Below are 20,552 nucleotides of genomic sequence, written 5' to 3' on the forward strand. Positions count from 1 at the left end.
GAAAATAGGGAATAATATCTTCATGATTTAATCAAAGAATTCAACAGGCCACACTAAATAGCACTGACCACAAAAGAAAAAAAAATAGGACTACATTAAAAATAAGAAAAGTAAGACCTCCTGTTCATTGGCAGACAGGAGTTAAGAGTGGAAAGGAAAACCACAGAGTGGAAGAAGATAATTATGGTACATAAATTGGATAAGGGACTAATATCTAGGACTTCTACAAACCAACAAGAAAAAAGCAAACAATCCAATAAGAAAAGGGGGAGGGGGGCAAAAGACTTGAAGAGCATATCACAAATTGCCAATAAACATGTGAAAAGTTGCTCAATCTCGGACACCAGGGAAATGGAAACTAACCCCTAAGGGAATACCATCAGGCACCACCTGAATGACTAAAACAGTAAGACTGACAAAACTCAGTGGGGATGAGTACTATCCTTGAGGAAGCAGTGGAACAACCAGAACTCTCATACATTGCTGGTGAATGTAAACTGGTGCACCTACTTTGAAATACTTGGATGTATTTACTAAAGCTAAATATACTCTATGGCTCTGCCACTTCTAGGTATATACCAAAAGGAAGCATATGTATGATTACCAAAGAATATGTACAAGAAAGTTCATATCAGCATTATTCATCATAATCCCCGAATGGAAACAATCAGAATATCTGATTTAAAAGACATGACCACAAAATAACTGATAAATTGCAGTGGTCATACAAAATACATGGAGTACTATAACAGAGCAAGAAGAACAAACTATTGCCATATACAACAATACAGATGAACCTCACAAACAATGTTGAATGAAATAAACCAGAAACAAAGGAGTGTTTTCTGCATGATTCCATGATTCCATATATAAAAGTTCAAAAACAAGCAAAATTAACTTATGTGTTAGAAGTCAGCACAGTGATTACTTCAGGGAAAAGGGGTTAGTGACTAAGCGGAAGTACAAGGGAACTTCTGGGCTGCTGGTAATATTCAGTTTCTATATGGGTGTGTTCATGCTGTGAAAAATTTTCCAGATACATATTTTTATTTATTTTAATATGTACAGATATGTTAAGTCTCAAAAACAAAACCAAAAAAAAAACACTGTGAAAAATCTAAATATGTTAAAATCCCCAAATATGAAATCTACTATCTAAATTTGAGACCCATCAACTATATATAAACATTAAAAACTAAGGAATGGGGACTTCCCTCGTGGTGCAGTGGTTAAGAATCTGCCTGCCAATGCAGGGGACATGGGTTCGATCCCTGCTCCGGGAAGATCCCACATGCTTCTGAGCAACTAAGCCCATGCGCCACAACTACTGAACCTGCGCTCTACAGCCTCAGAGCCACAACTACTGAAGCCCGTGTGCCTAGAGTCCGTGTTCTGCAACAAAAGCCACCGCAATGAGAAACCCATGTGCCGCAAGGAAGAGTAGCCCCTGCTGGCCGCAACTAGAGAAAGCAATGAAGACCCAACACAGCCAAAAATATAAATAAATTTAAAAAATTTTTATACATATTTATAAATATAAATAAACAAACAAATAAATAAATGAACAGGCAAGATACAACAGGAAAGTGCAAATTAAGGGAAAACCCCCTCAAGGTCAGATATATTTAATATCATCTATAATACAATTTTAATCTAGTAAGAAGATACAGAAGTCATAAAACTTTAACACACCAAACAATGCTGCATTAAAAATAAACAAAAGCAGGGTATTATGAAATATCCACAGCTAACATCATACTTAATAAACAATACAAAAGGAAAACTAAGACAATTCCATTTATAACATCATCAAAAAGAACAAAATACCTAGGAATAATTTAACCAAGGAGGTGTAAGACTTGTACACTGAAACTAAAAAATAAATAAATAAATAAATGCTGAAATGAATTTTTTAAATACCAAAATAAACGGAAACATATGCTGTGTTCATGGATTAGAAGACTTAATATGTTAGGATGGCAATACTACCCAAAGCAATCTATAGATTTAATGCAATCCCTATAAAAACTCCAAAGATATTTTATGCACGTATGGAAAAGCAGATCCTCAGATTCATATGGAATTACTTGCAGACTGGAATATCTAAAACAGCATTGAAAAAGAACAACAAAGCTGAAGAACTCAAACTTCCAATTTCAAAACTTGCTGTAAAAGCTACAGTGACCAAAACAGTGTGGTACTGGTCTAAGAACAGACATATAGACCAACTGAATAGAACTGAGAATCTAGAAACAAAACTGTATACCTATAGCCAACTGATTTTCAACAAGGATGCCAAGACCATTCAGTGGGGGAAAAAGTAGTCTCTTCAACAAGTGGTACTGGGACAACCAGATATCCACATGTAAAAGAATGAAATTGGACCCCTACACATCATACCATATACAAAAATTAACTCAAGTTAGTCAGAGACCTAAATATAAATGCTAAAACCACACAACTTTTAGAAGAAGACATAAGGGTAAACCTTCATGATCCTCAATTTGGCAATGTATTATGGTATGACACCAAAAGCATAAGCAACATATATTAAACTGGACTTCATCGAAATTAGCTTTTGTACATCAAAGGACATTATCAAGAAAAGTGAAAAGACAAACTACAGAAGGGGTGTAAATATTAGTAAATCACACACCTGATAAGGTCTAGTATCCAGACTCTTAAAAGTCAACAACGAAAGGACAAAAGACCCAATTAAAAAATGGACAAAGGACATGAGCAGACATTTTTCCAAAAAGGATATACAAATGGGCAATAAGCACATGAAAAGATGCTCAACCTCATTACTCCTTAGGGAAATTAAAGTCCAACCCACAGTGGGACACCACTTCATACCCACTAGGATGGTTATAACCAAAAACAGTTAAATATCAGGTACTGGCAAGGATGTGGAAAAACTGAAACCCTTGTACAATGCTGGTGGGAACATAAAATGATGCAGCCATTGTGGGAAATAGTCTGGAAGGGCCTCATAAGTTAAACACAACATTAGCACATGACCCAGCAATTCTACACCTAGATATCCAAAAGATCTGAAAACAAGTATTCCAATAAATACTTGTACATGAATTTCATAGCAGTGTTATTCACAATAGCCAAAAGGTGGAAACAACTCAAATGTCCAGCAACAGATGAACAGCTAAACAAAATGTGGTGTATACATACAATAGAATATTAGCCATAAATGAATGAAGTACTGATACATGGTATAACATCAATCTTAAAAATATGCTAGTGAAAGAAGCCTGATACAAAAGGTCACATATTGTATGATGTCATTTATATGAAATATCCAGAACAAGTAAATTCAGAAATATAAAACAGATTAGTGGTTGCTAGGGGCTAGGTAGAGGGGCATATAGGGAAGGAAAGCTTAATGGGTACAAGGTTTTCTTCTGGGTTAATGAAAATGTTTTGGAACTAGATAGACAAGGTGGTTGTACAACACTCTGAATGTACTGAATGCCACTGAATTGTACACTTTTAAATGGTTAACTTTATGTTATATGAATTTCACCTCAATAAAACAATATTAAAAAAGCTGTTAGAAATACAAGGGGGCTATGAGAAAAAAGACTACAGTCATAGTGTTAACTTTTAAAATATGTTTCAAAATTTGGCAAATCAAAGACACAAAGAATAAATGGAGTCTTACAAAACTGGTTAGATTAGAAAATGGATCTATTGTTTTTCTTCCAAAAGTCAAATCCAAAAACATACCAAGTAAAAAACTTACACAATTTCCAAATGCCCATGTAACAGTTAAAAACAAAAGTGCATTACACTATGATATACTATTCCCTTAGCCTATTTCTCTATGGACATGAAGCTAAGAATGTTTTTTTCATTTTTAAAGGGTTGTAAAAAGCAAAAAAGAAGAATATGTAACAGAGATCATATGTGGCCCACAAAACCTAAAGTATATACTATCCAATTATATTTGGGAAGTCATTTCCCATACACATGAAGAAGCTTCTGCTCAATAGTGTACATGGAGAGCATTCAACTAGGAAACAATTGTTACTGTGCCACAAGGCTAGCCTCCCAAAGTATAAGAAATTTATACCTGAGGGATCTGAAATGTCTTAAGAACCATAAAAAATCAACGTAAAAATTTTACGTTTGCGTGTGTGCATGTTTTACCACAATGCACCTTGTATGTTGAGGCTCATATAAGTTTTGTGCTTTTTAATGTGTGTGAACTTTGATTCACATTTAAATTAAAAAATAAACCTTAAAGAAAGCATTGAAAAAGGATAAACATCAACAACAGGTCATGCCATGAATCTTCCTTAACTTCACCAATATCTAAAAACCAGAGTCAGTTAAAACCGTTGTTGATGAACACATAATGATGGTCTCGTCCTTGAAAGCAAGCACTTCAAGCTCAGCGTTATCTGGAAAATCAGACTTAAAAGAATTTTAGAATTGAAAGAATTTATAGGGGTCACCTAATCTTCTTGGTTTATAACTAAAGCAGAAGAAGTGACCTGCATACAGCTAATAAGCTGTATATGAAGAGGCCTAGAGAAGCAATTTAAGGAAGTGGAGTATGAGGCTTTTCTAATACATATAATGAGGATACTTTCTTGATTATATTCAGATCTATTTTAAGCCTAGTCCCTGAGAAATAAGATTGCAGAACACTCCTCAGCTAAGAACCAAAGGGAGATCCTAATTTCTGTTTCCAAAGTCCAAAAACTGACCCCGACCTCTCTCCACAGAATTACAGCTAATCATCAAGCCCCATGAGACCCCAAACTATGTTCACATCCTGTGACTTAGGTTAAAATGGACTATCCCACCCCCTACTTTTCCCTGAAAGATCTGGCAACTTCCATGCATATCTGTTTTGATTAGGTAGTATGGATGCTGTTGCTGACAGAAACAGAAAAAAATGTGAGAAGTGGAAGCCAGGAATCTTGTTGAAAACAAAATGATTTTATTACCATGACCAGTTTGTGAGTCTAAAAGGAAACTTTTAGACCACAAAGGCTGCTGGTATCTCTAGTCCTAACCTTTCCAAGTACCGAATTCTTTATTTGCAATGGGATTCCCTTTCTGCAGTTTAATTTCTATTTCTACCAACAATGCATGAGGAATTCCCAGGTTTTAATAGTGATAATCTTCTCTGCCTGGTTAGTTCCACTTTGAGTAAGACTTTTGTGAATTGGGCACTTTTAAAAATTAAGTTTTCAGGGACTTCCCTGGTGGCGCAGTGGTTAAGAATCCGCCTGCCAATGCAGGGGACACGGGTTCAATCCCTGCTCCGGGAAGATCCCACATGCTGCAGAGCAACTAAGCCCATACGCCACAACTACTGAGCCTGTGCTCTAGAGCCCAGGAGCCACAACTACTGAAGCCCGCGTGCCTAGAGCCCGTGCTCCACAAGAGAAGCCACTGCAATGAGAAGCCCGTGCACTGCAACAAAGAGTAGCCCCCTCTTGCCGCAACTAGAGAAAGCCCGTGCACAGCAACAAAGGCCCAATGCAGCTAAAAAATAAATTAATTAAAAATTAACTTTTTAGTAACTGGCTGTAAAATTGGAAATATTCACATTACCTCCATCACAAGGGTGCCTGAGAGAATGAAGAAATTGCAATTTGATACAAATTATCCTGAAACAGAAAAAATGCTAACCATTTCCAGTATTAGCAAGGTCATTTTCTTTCTTTTTTATTGAAGTATATAGCTGAAGTACAATATTATATAAATTACAGGTGTACTATATAGTAAGTCATAATTTTTAAAGGTTATACTCCATTTACAGCTATTATAAAATATTGGCTATATTCCCCAGGTTGTACAATATATCCTTGTAGCTTATTTTATACCTAATAGTTTGTACCTCTTAATTGCCCCTCCCCCCCACTGGTAACCACTAGTTTGTTCTCTATATCTGTGAGCTTGCTTTTCTGTTATATTCACTAGTTTGCTGTACTTTTTAGATTCCACATATAAGTGATATACAGTATTTGTCTTTCTCTGACTTATTTCACTTGGCATAATGCTCTCCAAGTCCATCCATGTTGCTGCATATGGGAAAATTTCATTCTTTTTTTAATAGCTGAGTAGTAGTATATTCTGTAGTATATATGCCACATCTTCTTTATCCTTTCATCTGTTGATGGACATTTAGGTTGCTTCCCTATCTTGGCAATTTCCATAGTGGCTGCACCAATTTACATTCCCACCAACAGTGTATGGGGGCCAAGGTCATTTTCTTTATGAGGACAATATGATCAAAAATATATTACCTTACACACAAAAATTAAGAAGGTAAATTTTATGTTTTAGCTACAATTAAAAATAAAATATAAATTAAAAATAAAGTATAAATTAAAAAATTTACCTTCCATTGATAGATAAACAAAATGTTGTATATATGGTATAAATACAATGGAACAGTATACAACCTTGAAGAGGAAATAAATTCTGATACATGCCACAACATGGATGAATCTTGAAGATATTAAGCTAACTGGAATAAGACAGACACAAAAGGATAAATAATAACTTCTATGAGGTAGTCAAATTCATAGAGACATAAAGTAGAATGGTGGTTACCAGGGGCTGGGGAGAGTGGGAAATGGGGTATAGATTTAATGGGTATAGATTTTTTAGTTTGGAATGATAAAAAAAGTTCTGGAGATGGGACAGTAGTGATGGTTGCATGACAATGTGAATGTATTTTATGCCACTGAACTGTATAATTAAAAATGGCTAAAACAGTAAATTTTATGTCTATTTTACCAGAGTAAGAAAAAATATTACCTTGTAGGTCTCCAATCATCTCAGAATCATGACCTCTGTCTCTTCGTTCAGCTTCTAATACAGCTTGCAGCTGGTAATAATCCTTGTCCATTTGTGACTTGGAATTCTCCAAAATCCTATTTCTCTCCTGCAATTCTCTATTCAGGGACTCTAGCTGAGTAATTGATTTGCTCATCTCGGTGTGACTCTTCCTTAATCTTACAGCTGTGTCTGATTCTGTCCTAAGTAAGTCATTGGCTTCTTCTAGCTAATTAAAAAAGAGAGCAAGAAAATAGTTTTTTACCAAAACACAATCAAACTTATTTTGATTTAAAAAAAAAAAAAACCTCACTCCAAAAACTTACCTGCTTTTGTAATTGTGCCAGCTTCTCATTAGCAAGGTGTGAATTCTGACTGACTTTCTTTAAGTCTTCCAACTGATCCTTTAATGTAGAAACTAGAAAATGAAGGAATAATATGTAAGTTTTCATAGAGGAAACACATAAATCCCTTTTAAAAAATGAAATTTGGTCTTAGGCCATAAACGTCAGCTATATTAGGTCCATATTCCAACTTCGAAGTACCTACATTTTAAACTTATGAAAACGTAGAGCACTGTTTTATAGTACAGAATGCAAAAACAGATTTGTTTCCACTGCTGTAGTATTTTAAATTATTTTATTCCTTTCATAAAAGTTAATCTATTAGTGAAATTATATAAAGCTAATTTTAATATTACCTATTTTTGAATAGTACAAATCTTTGATTAGTTCAATTATTTTAAAAATGGTTCAACTAGTGGCAGGGCAGGAATAAAGACACAGACATACAGAATGGACTTGAGGACACAGGGTTGGGTGGCGGGGGAGAGCTGGGACGAAGGGAGAGAGTAGCAATGACATATATACACTGCCAAATGTAAAATGGATGGCTAGTGGGAAGCAGCCGCATAGCATAGGGAGATCAGCTTGATGCTTTGTGACGACCTAGAGGAATGGTATAGAGAGGGTGGGAAGGAGGCTCACAGGGGAGGGGGGATGGGGATATATGTATACATATAGCTGATCCACTTTATTATACAGCAGAAACACAACACTGTAAAGCAATTATACTCCAATAAAGATGTAACTAACTAAATAAATAAAATGCTTCAAAATTCAAGAGGTACCAAATGGTGTATAGTATAGCATGAGTCTTTCTCCCTCCATGTCGTCTCCCAGCCCCTCTGGCTCTCCTCCCCAGCAACAACTATTACTAATTTCTTGCATATCCTTCCTAAGACAGTCTGTGTATCCATACCCTAATATATAAAAACACAAATATATATATATATATGTTTTCACATGCATATCTATACACGCACACACACACACACACACACTTAAACATATATAGATAAGCAATCTTGTTTTAAATAATCTGTACTTTTTTTGGTAAAGATACATTTTAAAGATTCTTTTATAACAGTTTATAAAGAGATACTTTATTCTTTTTTAAAAAGTATTTTTAAATTCTTTTTTTAAAATTAATTAATTTATTTATTGCTGCGTTGGGTCTTCATTGTTGCGTGAGGGTTTTTCTCTAGTTGGGCTACTCTTCGCTGCAGTGCACAGGCTTCTCATTGTGGTGGCTTCTCTTGCTGCGCAGCACAGGCTCTAGGAGCGTGGGCTTCAGTAATTGTGGCACGTGGGCTCAGTAGTTGTGGCTCACGGGTTTAGTTGCTCCACGGCGTGTGGGATCTTCCCAGACCAGGGCTTGAACCCATGTCCCCTGCATTGGCAGGCAGATTCTTAACCACTGCGCCACCAGGGAAGCCCAAGAGATACTTTATTCTTTTATAAAATGCATAGTATTCTACCATATATACTAAAATTTATTATACCACAGATTACATTTACATCGTTTATAATTTTTGCCATTTTAAACAATTCTAAAATGAATAGCTTTGTTTCTGTATCAGTATCCATGTGCACAAGTGTACGTGAAATAAATTTCTAAAAGTGAAATCACTGGATCAAAGGATGTAGAAAGCTATTTTAAATTTGTAACACTAATATCAAAAATTCTAGTCTTGTTGTTCTAAAATGTGGCTACTTGTTAGAAGTGCCTAGAGAGCTTATTAAAAATACCAACGCCCAGTTTACATGTCTAGATCAATTAAATTAGAATTTCTGAAGTTCAGGCATTAGTTTTCTTTGAAGTTTCCCAAGAAATTCCAATATACCCACAAGGATAAAAATCACTACTCTAGCTAAAACATTACTACTGAATTTAATATGTTATAAATAAATTTTGGGACATGCGTATTTAGCTCATGAGGTATCTTAGGACTGTGGCTTCAAAAATATATAACAGGCACTAAATTTTAAACAACCTCAAGACGAAGACCTCAAGATAGTGTTAGGAATTCCAGTGTTTTTCAAAGGAAGTAACAATTTACCTTCATTTTCTACATTCCTCCTCTTCTCATTTTCCTGTTCTGCTTTTCTTTGGTACTCATTAATTCTGTGCTGTAGCAACATTTTCTCCTTCTCAATCTGAGACACTGTAGATTCTAGGTTTCTTCTTTGATTCCCCTGAAATTATGAGAAAAGTTACCACTACAATTAATACTCCTCATTTATTCAAGGGAATACTCTGTTCTTTTTTAAAAAAGTACACAATTACTTAAGATAGATATTTTGGTTTCAAAATCAGATAATACTTCCTAACAACAACAACTTTCTAATAGTAGAATTAGCTTGCCTTGGAAGAAAACAGAATCCCCTTATTTTAACTAGATATACAAAATTTTCAGAGATTTAAAAAAAATCCTTGAGTATAAAAAACCCTATGAATCTTGTCAGACTGAAGGTCAAACACACTGTATTCAAACACATTAAGATGAACACATTGTATTATATTACCAATATTTTGGTTTATTTACAATCCTAAATTTTAAGACATGAAATATAAAAGGAATCAGATAATAACTACATATTTGATAATTAAATGGTGCAAAACTCAAATGATACCAAAGGTTACAGTGTTTGTAGTAAGTTCGCCCATCCCTGTATGAGGTCTCCCTTAACTTAATCCCCTCCCTATCTCTGTAACAACTTACCTTTCCTAAGATGTTCTATGTATGTACCTAATGATGCATATTAAAAAGTAATGAAAGAAATATTAATTTTAGAAAATGAAACTAAGGGGAGGGGAGGGTTAAAGAAAAAAAATACTCCAAATTCCACAACTTAAAAAAATTTATCTTCTGTTTCTGAGTTACCACTATCAGCATATTCTGCTTTTGATGCTTCATTTTTATCTTTAAGACTCCACACTGGACAAACCTCCTTTATAGTACGTGCTTTTCCATTTTTAAGTGAAATCCATCTTTTAAGTAAGATGCTGTCAGAGAAATTTAGTAAAATTTGACAGAGATCATCCAAAATCTTTCCAATTGTAAGATTTTATCATTCTAACTTTTACTTTTTCATTTTAAAATTTTGAAATTTAAAATTCTACATTTCAGAAGTTGCAAAGACAGTACATGTACCCTACCAGTCAGTTTCCCCTAATAGTTACATTATTAACAATGGTACGATAACAAAATCAGGAAATTGATATTGGTATAAAGCATGTGTAGTTCGATGTCATTTTATCTCATGTGTAGATCCATGTAACCACCACCACAATCAAGACACAGAACTGTTCCATCAGCACAATGATCTCCTTCCAGCCACTACTTATAGCCACATACATCCCTCACTTCTCCCACCACCTATATCCCTGGCAACCAATAACAGGAGGTCCTCCATCTGTATAATTTTGCCATTTTGAAAATGTTATATTAATGGAATCATACATATGGACCTTTTGAGATTAGCTTTTTACATTCAACAAAATATCCCTGAGATCCATCCAAGTTGCTGTGTGTAACAACAGTTCATTTTCCCAGTCTACAGCTCTTCATCCTCTTATCAGGGTCTTTCACAGAGCAAGTTTTGATGAAGTCCGATTTATTGAATTTTTTCCCTTATATGGATCATAGTTGTGGTGTAATGTGTAACTCTTCACCAAGCTACAGGTCCCAAGGACTTTCCCCTATTTTTTCCCTAGAAGTTTTATATCCCTATTTAAATCTATGGTCTGTTTTAAGTTAATATTTGCATAAGATGTGAGACTGAGGTTGAGGTCCATATCTTGGCCTATGAATACCTAATTGCTCTAGCACCACTTGCTAAAAAGACTATCCTTCCTCCACTGAATTGCTTTTGCACCTTGGTCAAAAATCAGCTGGCCATGATTGAGGGATACTGATCCATAGTTTTCTTTGTAGTACTGTCTTTGCTCGACTTTGGTATCTTGGTAATTCTAGCCTCATAAAATTCACTGGGGAATGTTCCCTTCTTTTATATTTTCTAGAAGAGAGAGTGTAGAATTGGTGTTAATTCTTCTTAAAACACTTGGTAGGGACTTCCTTGGAGGTCCAGTGGTTAAGACTTCCCCTTCCAACGCAGGGGGTGCGGGGTTCGATCCCTGGTCAGGGAGCTAAGATCCCACATGTCTTGGGGCCAAAAAACAAAAACATAAAACAGAAGCAATATTGTAACAAATTCAATAAAGACTTTAAAAATGGTCCACATCAAAAAAAGTATCTTAAACACTGGGTAGAATTCTCTAGTAAAACCATCTGTCCTGAAGATTAATTTTTGGGGAGCTTTTAAATTATGAATTCACTTTAATAGTTATATAGGGCTATTCAAATAATGTATTTCACATTACATTGTGTGAGTTGTGGCAGTTTGTATTTTTGGAGGAATTAGTCCATTTCACCTAAATATTACACTTACTTATTTGGAACTGTTTATAGTATTTCCTTAAGAATTTTTTTTTTTATATCTGTAGAGTCTGTAGGAATATGCTCTGTTTTATTCCTGATACTGATCATTTGCGTCCTTTCTTTCCTTGGACACTCTCGCTAGAGGACTGTCAATTTTGTTGATCTTTCCAAGCAGCTGGGTTTTTATTATCACTGATTTTCTCTATTATTTTTCTGTTTTCAAGTCCACTGATTTCTGCTCTTTATTTTTCCTTCCTTCTCCTTGCTTTGGGTTTATTTTGCTCTTCTTTTTCTAGGTTCCTGAGGTAGGAGTTTAGATAACTGACTTGAGACTTCTCGTCTTTTCTAATGTAAACATTTAGTGTATACATTTCCCTTAGAGCACTATGTTAGCTGCATCCCACAAATTTTGATGTTTTATTTTCATTTTCATTGTTCAAATATTTTTAAGATGAAGATCCATAACTTTGAAAAATAACTTTATGAGATATAATTAACATTCCAACGTATTTATTCATTCCTCTTGAGACTCTTTGACCTATGGATTTAGAACTGTGTTGTTTAGTTTCCACGTGTTTGTAGATTTGCCTGATACTTTTCTGTTATTCATTCTGGTCTGGTCATATTTTGGTCAGAGAACACACTCTGTATGATTTTAATTCTTTGAAATCTGGAGAAGTTTGCTTAGGATGTGGTCTATCTTGGTGTGTGTTTCTTGAGTGCCTGAAAAACGTGTCCTTTGCTGTTGCTGGGTGGAGGGTTCTACAAATGTTGAATAGATCCTATTGGCTGGTGGTGTGCCTGAGTTCTCCTATATGTTTGCTGATCCTCTGTCTAGAGAGTGGTATTTAAAAAGCCTCCAACAGTAATCGCAGATTTGTCTACTTCTCCTTTCAGTTTTATCAGCTTTTGCTTCACATATTTTGTAGCTCTTCTGTTTGATGAATACAAATTTAGGAATGTTATGTCTTCTCAGAGGATTGACATTTTTGTCATTCTGCAATGTCCCTCTGCCCCTGGTAATTTTCTTTGTCCTAAAGTCTACTTTACCTGATATCAATATTGCCATTGCTGCCTTCTTTTTGCTAATGCTTACATGATGTATTTTTCCATCTTCTTACTTTTAACTTGGCTATATTGTTACATTTGAAGAGAGTTTCTGGTGGACACCATACAGGTAGGTAATTTTTAAAAATCTACTCTGACAATCTATCTTAATTGACGTTGCATTTAATTTACATTTAATATAATTACTGATATGTTAGAGTTAAGCCTCCCATTTTGTTTTGTCCCATGTTTTCTTTCTTGTCTTTCTGTAGGTTACTTGAACATTTTTTGGAATTCTATTTAATTTACTAGTGTTTTTAAGTGTATCTCTTTGTATAATTTTTATCAGTGGCTGCTCTAGGTATTACATTATATTACTAGTGTTGGCATATGACCAGTTTGATTAAAGTATAAAACCTTACCTCCCTTTATACCCATTTATAATTGTCTTAAAAATTTTTTCTATATACATGGAGAACCACATCAGACAATGCTGTAATGTCTGCTTCAACTGTAACATAAAAAAACTTAAGAGGAGGAGAGTGTAGTGTGTTTACCCATATTCTAGAACCATGTTGAAATTTTAGTACATAAATTTCAGTTCAGTGGTTCTTAATAGTTGAATTTGTCTGTCTCTTTCTGCTACAGTTGCAGATTCAATTTCTGATCTGTTGCTCCTTTCTCACCTTTCAACTATTAAGAACCACTGAACTGAAATTTATGTACTAAAATTTCAACATGGTTCTAGAATAAAACCACACAAAAGAAACTAAAGTATAATCTAATTTCACTTGAACGTGCAGCTCCAAAGTGAGGCTTTCATCATAATTCTTTGGTCCTGTTCTGTATTGCAACCTATAAAGTTCAAATATAATTTTCTCAGAAAACAATGTGAAAGAGGGAAAAAGTCTCAAAAAGGAAAACTTCTGATTAGAAAACAAAAAGTACCTCTTCATCCAATTCTTTCATTATCTTGTCGAGTTTTATGTTTGAAGTTCTGTAAAAGCAAAAGCAATACAGATTATAGATATATTTACTTTTTGTAGCTTGGGGTGAAACACCACATTTCTTACTTTTCCATTTAGCTAAGATTTCTTAACCTTTCTTGTGTGTGCTGTGGATCCCTTTGGCAGTCAGTCTGGTGAAGCCTATGGCATTTTCTCAGAATAATATTTTAAAAGCATAAAATAAAATACATAGGATTAAAAGAAACCAAAATTATACTGAAATACAGTCATAACCTTTTTTAAAAAAGTATGATTCACTAATATATGCATTTTATTAATATATTAAATAAGATCTAGCAGCAGTAATTTTAAAGTAATAATGAGCATAAATGGTATTTAGAGATAAATAACAACTGCATTCTAAGATAATATTTGTGATTTCTATTGGTAATAAAAAATTCACAGCTACTGCTAATAACTGTGGATTATTCACTGTGTTCATAATTAAAGAAAATGCTGAATTTCAGCTAAAGTTTACAGAAAAGATTGACTTTTGTCACCCAAGTTTAAGGACCTCGAATTCCATCCATGGATGCTTTAGGAGAGGTCTATGGATTCTAGATTAAGGATCCCTGAATTCCCTCATGCAATACTTGCTACTAAACAAAGATTAACCATTTAACCTTTAATATAAGAGTAAGTAAATGAAGGGAAAGGTGGCATATATAAAGCAGTAAATGCACCACTTGGCAACTTGGGCAAAAATCTGAGATAAACTGAAAGTGTATTATTATCTCCATCACAATTCATTTTTGGGGCTCTAAACCTATTTCTGAGCTTCAAATCTGTACATGCAACATTTCACATGGATGTCTTACCAAATAGCTCATTCAGCATGTCCAAAGCTAAATGAATTCCCTCTGCCCGGCAACCTCTCCCAGAATACCAATCTGCTTCTCCTCTCCTGTCCCAAAGTAAAGCACTCCGCCTGGGAATCCTCCTTGACTCATCATCCTCCCTCATTCTCATTTAGGTGAATAAATGTCAAATGCTGCGTAATTAACCAGGGAGTTCTTTTTTAAAAGCAAATTTGATCTTTTGTTTTACTTTTAAGTTTAATAACTTTTAATGTTTTTTCATCACCCTTAGGATAAATCCCAAGTTTCTTAGCTTTCCAAAGACAGAGTGTTTTAAGATCTAGTCTCTGTCGACCTTCCCAGTTTCATCTCAGGCCACCCCCCCACCACACACACACCCATTTTCATATGATTATTGGCCACTTTGGCCACTCTTATTTCCTCCTTAAATTGATTCCTACCTCCACCACTACCACTAATTTGTCATTTGCCTTTTAATTTTAACTATAGAAACTGCTCAACATTTATGCAATAATATCTATCCATTTCCTCTCCTTATTTCTATGTTTTATACCTAGAAATTCCTTCCAAATACTGGGCTCAGTTAATTATTTCCTTAAAGTGCTTTTCTAAAAAAAGCTTATATTAGATGCTTAACTATTTAATCTATAAGGAACTGTAGGTAGTGAGCAGTTTACTTGTTTCCTCTCCCCCACTCACAAAATTGCCAATTTTCTCAATTCCATTTTTTTGAATACTTAATCTGTTGTTTTTCATTTATCCAATACTATTTACTAACAATATAATAAAGTGTTATTGTTTGTAATTAATAAGTAACTAAGCATTATGCTAGGTTATTTTAAATTATCTTGATCATTTTATATTTTCATAAATATATAGGCTCTTATTAAATTTAGACTCATAGGAAAAAAATTCTGAAAAAAATACTGCTATAGCGAATCATAGTGGAAATTAAAAGTGTCTGCATCAAAAATTTAGTGAGTTTTAATCTTCAAAAACAGCTACATTTTAGAACGCATCTTATTTAATGTAAACGAATTTTCCCTTTCTGTCAGCTAATTAAAATGGGAGAGAAAATCAATAAACCAGGCATTAAGTGGATATTCTTCACTGAATGTATATCAATAGCAATCTTTACATCTCTGCCTTACTTCCATCTACTTTCAAGGGTTTACAGAGTGCAAGCTTTAAAATCAGCATTTGCTATACAACTTTTAATGTGAAAAACATAAAGTATATTCTCACCTGCACTTCTGCTCCATTTCATCTTTTAATTGCATTTCATTATGCAACTGTTCTTCCAGCTTATAAATTGTTTTTTGCAAATTTTCCTGCTTTAATTAAAAACAACAAAAACTTATTCTACTAAGAATATTCATAGAGAATTTTAAAATAGCAAGTTTATATTACCATGTTATACCTGTTTACAAGGGAATTATCTGATCCAATCTTACCTTTTTCCTTTCTATCTGAAATTTTTATTATTAATTTAACAAGCATTTATTTCCAACACCTACTAATATGTCAGATGCTGTGGTAGGCATTAGTAATACAAAAATTCAAAAGATTTGGTCCCCGTTCTCATAAAGCTAATAGTTTGATAGTGGGGCACAGGGGAATAGGAGGGTGAAAAGAACCTACAATAACCCAGACATATACACAAAATATTATAATATAATGTGGTAGGTACTAATAAAATTATATATAAGGTGTACTGGAGAAGAGGTCACATATAATTCTGCCTTGAAGATGGAATGTTTGAGATGAGACCTATAAGAAGAGAGGTATTTACCAAGCAGAGGAAGTGAAAGAAGGAATGCATTTTAACTAAATGAATGAGTCCAAAAGTAGAGAGAAAGAAAATATGATTGGAAAATGGGAAGAAATCAAGTCTAGGCAGAGCAAAGAACATAACAGGGAGAACGAATCACATAAAATCTGAAAGGGCAAGTGGGACTATGATCCTTGTATGCAGAAAAGGAGTTGGGCACTTTAACCTATAAACACTTTAAAAGGGGAAATGACAGAGTATTGGCATTTTAGAAACATCACTTCAGTAATAAGGTGAATAGATTAGAGAGCAGAGAAATTCTAGACAAAACAACCAATTAATAGACAGTTCAGGCAAAAAAGAGTATATAGGTCTGATATAAGGCAGAAGCTGTAGAAATGAAGAGGAAATGGATAACTGTGTCAGTCAAAAGGCAGAATTTATAACCCAGCAACTGATTAGAAATAAGAACAGAGTAGCATTACAAAAGATGGGTGACACAAAAAGAACTGCTGGTGAGGGGATGGAGAGAGAAGAAGTGTGAGTTAGGCTTTGGCCTAGGTTGAAGTGTCTGAAAGATGTGCAGGAAGAGAAGTCCAGTCAGAGAGAGAGAAAAGATGCGGGTATGGAGTTCAGAGAAGCAAGCTAGACACACATGAGATTAACTACAGAAAATGAGCAGAGAGCCAAGATCAGAACTATCTTGAGAAACATTTAGTAATTATGGGGTTGGGGGGAGAGAGAAAGGGAGGAGATCCTGCAAAGAGGACTGAAAATAAAATCCAAAGGTAGAAAGAGAAAAAGAAGGAAATAATGAGAACATGAAAGTTCTTAAAGTTCCAAGGAGAAAGGACTGGTCAGTGTCAAATGCAGCAAAAAAGAAAAATAAGATACGGAATGAAAAATATTCCTCATATTTGGCAACTGCAAAGTTGTTCACTAGCATCTCTGCTAGAAGGCTTTCAGGGAAGAGTTGAAAATTAAATTAGTTGATTTTTGTACTTAGTTCTAGGTTAACAGAAATAGTAGGCACACAAGCATTTTCTTCTTCCCCTGTGATCTTAACCAGAGCAAAAGATAAAAGCCACTGACAGAACCTTATGGCAGTCACCATTGAACAAGATCAGCCCAAAGAAAACAGGATTCCACTGAATTATTTTTTAAGTCCTAATGTAGCTCTAAACTTACAGATAAGTAATACAGTCAGAGCGGGGTTATAGCAGCTCCTTATTGTCACCATCTCCAGGTCAAATGTGCTTTAATTTTGAAGATTTCTGAGCCCCGATTAGCTATAAAATTTGTCAAATAGCTCTACTGGGATGAGAATTTAAAAGAGAAAAATGGCCATAACAGCTAACCAGTACTTGCATAGTTCGTTCCCCTTTTTCTCACTTTCCCTTCCCACCATATGTTCTCTCATATTTAAGAGTAAATATATGAAGGAGAAAGAAGAATTCTGTCAGCTTTTAAAAATGATTGCTGCCTACACCTCATCTCCGTTACAAATATGGAGGCTATAGCACACAGAGAGCTCAAAGAATGCTCTAAGGATGGCCAGATAATTATTTCTGGTATATTTAAGAAAAGTCCTGGTTAACAAAAAAGGACCTTCTCAATGTAAGCAAATAAAAAAAAAATTTAATCATCTGTCTCATGAACATGAGCTTTTCTAACAATAAAAAGAACTTATGTCTCTAATATTCACTTCCTACAGGAATTCACTTTTCAGTGGTCAAATTAGAAGATGCTCACTGTACTGGTTATTCTCCATTTGCCACCTCTCCCTTCCAGCCTTGAAGACCCATCCTCTGACCTTCTTTGCCTTCAAATTTACAGACTGCATTAACTGGGCTGTGTTGTCCTATGATTTTAAGCTTGGTTTCAGCATTCAGGAGACACCACCAGGAAATCAGTTGGGAGAAATGAAATATCTCTTCTCCCCACACTCTTCTTGCCTTACCATGGCTCTGGCAGTGCTCTATGTTCTATGCTCCTCTTTCATGATTCTACGCATTCTCTCTGAGCTGTGGTAACAAGATTTGTCTCTCCTTGTCCCTTCAGACTAAGGGCAATGGCTTCCCACTGCTGTCAATCAATGGCTGCTTTAGCTCCCTTTATTTATTGCTCCCCTTGATCCTACGCATAGCACCATTAATAGTCCCTTCATTAAACTCTCTTCGCTTAATAAATAAACAAAATGTGGTATATGCATATAACAGAATATATTAAGCCTTAAAAAGGAATGAAATTCTGATACATGCTACAACATGCCTGAGCCTTAAGGACATTAAGGAAAGTAAGTCAATCACAAAAAGTCAAATACTGTATGATTTCACTTACATGAGGTACCTAGAATAGTCAAATTCATAGAGACAGAAAGTAAGGATAATAGTTAATAGGGGTTGAAGGGAGAGTGGAATGCAGACTTTAATGGGCACAAAATTTTAGTCTGGGATGAAGAAAAAGTTCTGGAGATGATGGTGGTGATGACTGCACAACAACGTGAGGGTGCTTAATGTCACTGAACCGTACACATAAAAATGGTAAAATGGTAAATTTTGTGTTATGTAAATTTTAGCACACACATACACAAAAACTCTCGTTTAAATCTTTTGAATGTGCCATCTGTTGCCCTGTCAAGACTCTTACTGATACACTGATTTATCATAAATTCCTAATTCCAAAGATTAAAAAGACCACCTCTGTCAATCTGTGTAGCAATGTATAGTTTACTAACTGCCTCCACATATAATATCCCATTTGATATTCAGGTAAGAAATCAAACAGGAGAGGAAACAGTAGATAAAAAGTGCTATAAAAATTTAAGATCACTAACTACATTTTCTGAAGCAATGCGTATTTACTTAGTATCATGCATACAAAATACATTATCCACAAAACAACTTTTAAAATAATAACAATAAGAAAATACCTACCAAGCTTTTATCCACATTAGAGCTAGTTCTGTTTTCATTAGGATTTGCTGAAGATAAGTATCTAGGAAGAAAATAGTTTTTAAAAGAAAACAAAAAACTCTTTAATATCTAGTAACAACCAGTAACAAATACTATATGCCTATCTTTTGTACTTGCTCTGTTTTTAAAAACTGAGTGCAGGTTCTTAATTCTTTATTTTAGAAACATAACACAGAAATGATACATATATTAAATAAAACCCCCAGTTAGGTCTGAAGCAGCACTCTGTAATCATATACCTTAATATTCCTGCAGCAAAATATATGAATATTCATACCAAAGAGAATAAATAAAAACCATAAAATAGTCTCAACTTAGTTCAGATTAGGTTTTTCGCCATGAGAGCAGGTTATGGCAGGTTTTGCCACCAAACAAATCACTAAAAAACTTTTAGTTTCTAGAGCTTTTGGATTTAGAATCAGGAATAAGGAATTGTTGACTTCTACAGACATGTGCACAATTCCTCCCCACTGCCCCCAATTATCCTTCAGTCAAGAATGATATTGCCGGGGAGTTCCCTGGCAGTCCAGTGGTTAGGATTCAGTGCTTTCACTGCCGTGGCCCAGGTTCAATCACTGGTCAGGGAACTGAGGTACCGTAAGCTGCGTGGCATGGCCAAAAAGAATGATATTGCTTTTCTGGGCAAAAAAGTTAAGAGTTTTTGTGTAAGTGGTTGAAATAACAGAACCAAAGTTCGGAAGATGTCCTGCTAATCTTCTGTGACCTCTAAGCCTTGCAGAGTTTGTTAAATTCAATATAAAGTTAGAATTACATACAAATACAAGATATTAGTGATCTTTAGAGGTCTTCTTTAGACATCTTATCAGATTACTGAACAGATAAAAACAGATCATATAAACATTTTTTCTACACAATCAAATGTTAGGTAAAGGTAAGATACTTCTGCTACTTCCTTTACCATCCTATGACTACCACTATTACTACATCTATATCACCACTACAGTTACCACCTTGGTTAACCAGTAGAGCTCCCTCAAAAATAGATCAAATAGCTACAGTATACTTTGCAGCTGTTATGGGTCAGTTGTTAACACACTAGAAATAATTAATTCATAGTGAAAAACAGAAGATAATCAAGTGTCCTTTAAGTATCATTAAACATATATAGCAGTGCTCTAAAAGAAACAGCAGGAAAATATGTCATTTCCCATGTTTCTCTTGGAAAATTATTCAGATGAACCACAGAATCAAATATTCAGGAGACAATAACAAGGGCTATGTAGCAGGTTTGTAGAGAAAAGGTCCCATATAACAAATGACAACTTCTAGATATAGTGCAATTTAATTCCCTTGACTATAAAGTGCCTCAGAAATTCA

The 20,552-nt window shown here is 34.7% G+C and overlaps 1 protein-coding gene across 1 annotated transcript in view; it reads right to left on the reverse strand.

Moving 5' to 3' along the window:
• ROCK1 (Rho associated coiled-coil containing protein kinase 1) overlaps nt 1–20,552 on the reverse strand; it is a 154,217-nt gene that overhangs the window by 38,012 nt on the left and 95,653 nt on the right. Inside the window, exons 11-16 of the mRNA XM_082640433.1 lie at nt 19,176–19,236; nt 15,714–15,802; nt 13,592–13,640; nt 9,215–9,350; nt 7,140–7,231; nt 6,796–7,042 (exon numbers count right to left, since the gene is read on the reverse strand). Of these exons, the coding sequence (XP_082496559.1) occupies nt 6,796–7,042; nt 7,140–7,231; nt 9,215–9,350; nt 13,592–13,640; nt 15,714–15,802; nt 19,176–19,236 (674 nt within the window). The remainder of the gene's footprint in view (nt 1–6,795; nt 7,043–7,139; nt 7,232–9,214; nt 9,351–13,591; nt 13,641–15,713; nt 15,803–19,175; nt 19,237–20,552) is intronic.

This window comes from Mesoplodon mirus (genome assembly GCF_964341445.2).
Source record: "Mesoplodon mirus genome assembly, chromosome: 13".
Classification (NCBI taxonomy): Eukaryota; Metazoa; Chordata; class Mammalia; order Artiodactyla; family Ziphiidae; genus Mesoplodon; species Mesoplodon mirus.